Source organism: Eubalaena glacialis, chromosome 15, assembly GCF_028564815.1.
Source record: "Eubalaena glacialis isolate mEubGla1 chromosome 15, mEubGla1.1.hap2.+ XY, whole genome shotgun sequence".
NCBI classification, from domain to species: Eukaryota; Metazoa; Chordata; class Mammalia; order Artiodactyla; family Balaenidae; genus Eubalaena; species Eubalaena glacialis.
In genome coordinates this window covers 68,671,310-68,673,919 of record NC_083730.1, presented here as the reverse complement: position 1 = coordinate 68,673,919, position 2,610 = coordinate 68,671,310, and the positions used below count along the sequence as shown (strand labels likewise).

Below are 2,610 nucleotides of genomic sequence, written 5' to 3'. Positions count from 1 at the left end.
AAGCACTGACAGTACCAAGTGTTGGAGCTGTAGAAATGGAATTCACAGTATTGTTGGTGGGAATACACATTGTTTCAATCACTTTGAAAAAGTGTTTGGCCGTATCTACATACTAGAAAGCTAAATCTATGCAGTTTCAGAACTTCTCATATCTATATTTAGACATATAGATATAGATATCTTAAAGAAATTACTATGAAAGACAGACACACACTCATAGCAGCTTTATGCAAAATAGCAAAATTATGAGCCTCAAAGTTCAGGAACAATAAAATGGATACATAAAACTGTGCCATATTCATTCAAGGGAATTCTACTCAGCAATGAAAAAGAATGTGCCACAGCGACACACAACAAGAACGTATCTCACTTATTTAAAAGAAAACAAAGACCAGACCAAAAAAAATCTATTGTGTTATTCTATTTACTTAAAATTTAGAAACAGGAAAAATGAATCCCTGGTGGTTGAAATCAGAAAAGTGGTTACTTTGGGGAGGAGAGGGTGGCTGGGAAGGAGCATGGAGACTTCGGAGTTACTTGACAGTGGAGAGATGAAGCAGGTACAATCTCAGTCACTGTAAAGCCAGACAGGCGCTGACACTGTTTGCTGGCATCTTTGAGCCACTACGTACAGCTGACCTAGCCTCAATTCAGCTTTTTGGGATTTCTGCAGGTGGGTAGAACATAATTTTTAGCCAGAACCCCTGCTGCAATACGTCTGGAATATCTCGTGTTCATAGCCATCCTCTTGGTAGTTTTTTCAGGTGACACTTGGGATTCAGTGTTGGTCACAATCATGGATGCTGCCTCTCTTGGTCCCGGTTGAACTGAAGTTCGGATCTTGACCTCTGTTTCAGGAGGCAACCCATCCAGTTGCTCTGGCTTTTTAAATGGTTGATGATTCTTGGTTTGGTGCTCCATTTTCTCCTTCAAAGTCAAAAACTGTAGCCGGCACTTGGAACATTGAAAGACCCTCTTGTTCCAGTGCTTCCAAGCATGATTTACGTAGGATGTCACCACTTTGAAAATTCTGAGGCAAAACAGACAGAGCAAACTGTTCGTGTTTTCATGCCATGTTCTGAAATGTGCTTCCACATCAGCAAAGGCTGACGATCTGTAATTGCAAACCTGGCACACATAGGGCATTTCGCCAGGTTTATGATTGACCTTCATGTGCTGTAAGAGAACCTGATCTGTTTCAAAGGACAATTCACAGATTTTACAGACCGAAGAGGGCTCCTGGGAAGTGTGGACACTTTCAATGTGGCACTGCAGCTGGAAGGGGGTGGGAAACTGGCGGTGGCAGTGCCGGCAGGTGGTGTGGATTTCCCAGCCGTCATCCCTCTGCTTCTCAAATTCCAAATGGTTCTTCACGTGGGTCATAAACTTGACATTTTTTAGAACTTTCAAGCAGCTGAGGCATTTGAAGGTTGTGTGGGTCTTCCATTCTGGCTGCCTGTCTCCTGGATGCCGTCCATAGTAAAAATCATCAAGTAACATGATCAGATTTCCTTTCTTGGGATCAACAGTCTTGTTTTGACTTGCTAGACTCGAAAAGTCTGTTTTTGCCAGCCTTTCCAAGCTACATGCTCCATCTGGATCCATAACATGGTAACGTGCCTGGTTATATGCATGAGCCCATGGAAATGATGCCCCACTGTGAACATGGCTTGACGAGGTCGGGACACCTTCCGGGGTCATACTCGTGTTCTTTGTAGGAAGGATACCTGGAGAGGCCATAGCTGAGGCCTGTCCCCCTGGGATTCCATGGCTGACTTTAGGTCTTTTGGGATTCCCACTGTATATATTCATATCTGAAGTGGGACATCGCTTTGAATCATGAAGACTTTTATCCTTGCCTCCTACCGAGAATGCAGCTCCAGGTAGACAATGAGGCCATGGAGAGAGCAAATCTGAGGAATTGTGAAGCACGACTTGCAGAGAGCTCATTTTATAATCAGGTTTAGACGAAGGCTCAAAAATAATAGGACTATCTACGTCTCCCCATTCAGATTGAAAAGCCGGTGAAATGGCTGCTGCCTTTGACATCGGGGTCCTGCAATTTGCAGGCTGCAATGTGCAAGTGGTATCTTGACTCACGTGACCCTTCTTTCTTGTTGAGGATGAGTCCCTGGTCACTCTGTTCAAAATGTTAGAAATGACCGGCTTTGAATTTGAAATCACTCTGACAAAGAGGGTTTCAGCATCTTCATTGACATGCTCCACTCCAACAAAGATCACCTCAGCACTGTCATCATCCTCGTCTCTGGGTTTGGACCCTCCCATCTTCTTCTCTGGTCGTTCTGGGGCTTGTGCTTCCTCACACAGAAAGACGTGTGCCATTTTACAATCACTTTTTGCTTGAAGTGGTCCCTTCTTCTACTGCTTTCTTTTGGCAAACTCCCACCTGAAGGCAACCACATGATATGGTCAGTACAGTTGTCCCCCCAGGTCCGAGTTTTCGCTCTCTGGGGTTTCGGTTAACTCTCGGTTGTTAACTGAAAATATTAAATGGAAAATTCCAGAAATAAATAACTCATACGTTTTAAATTGCACACCATTCTGAGGAGTGTGGTGGGAGTCTCGCACCGTCCTGCTTCATCCCACCTG

The 2,610-nt window shown here is 44.2% G+C and overlaps 1 protein-coding gene across 1 annotated transcript; it reads right to left on the bottom strand.

Moving 5' to 3' along the window:
• Positions 1-650: 650 nt before the first annotated feature.
• LOC133075616 (zinc finger protein 280A-like) lies at positions 651-2,343 on the bottom strand. The gene is given in 2 exon segments (XM_061169943.1): positions 651-683; positions 685-2,343. Coding segments are annotated over 2 exon segments (1,692 nt in total).
• Between the last annotated feature and the right edge of the window lie 267 nt (positions 2,344-2,610).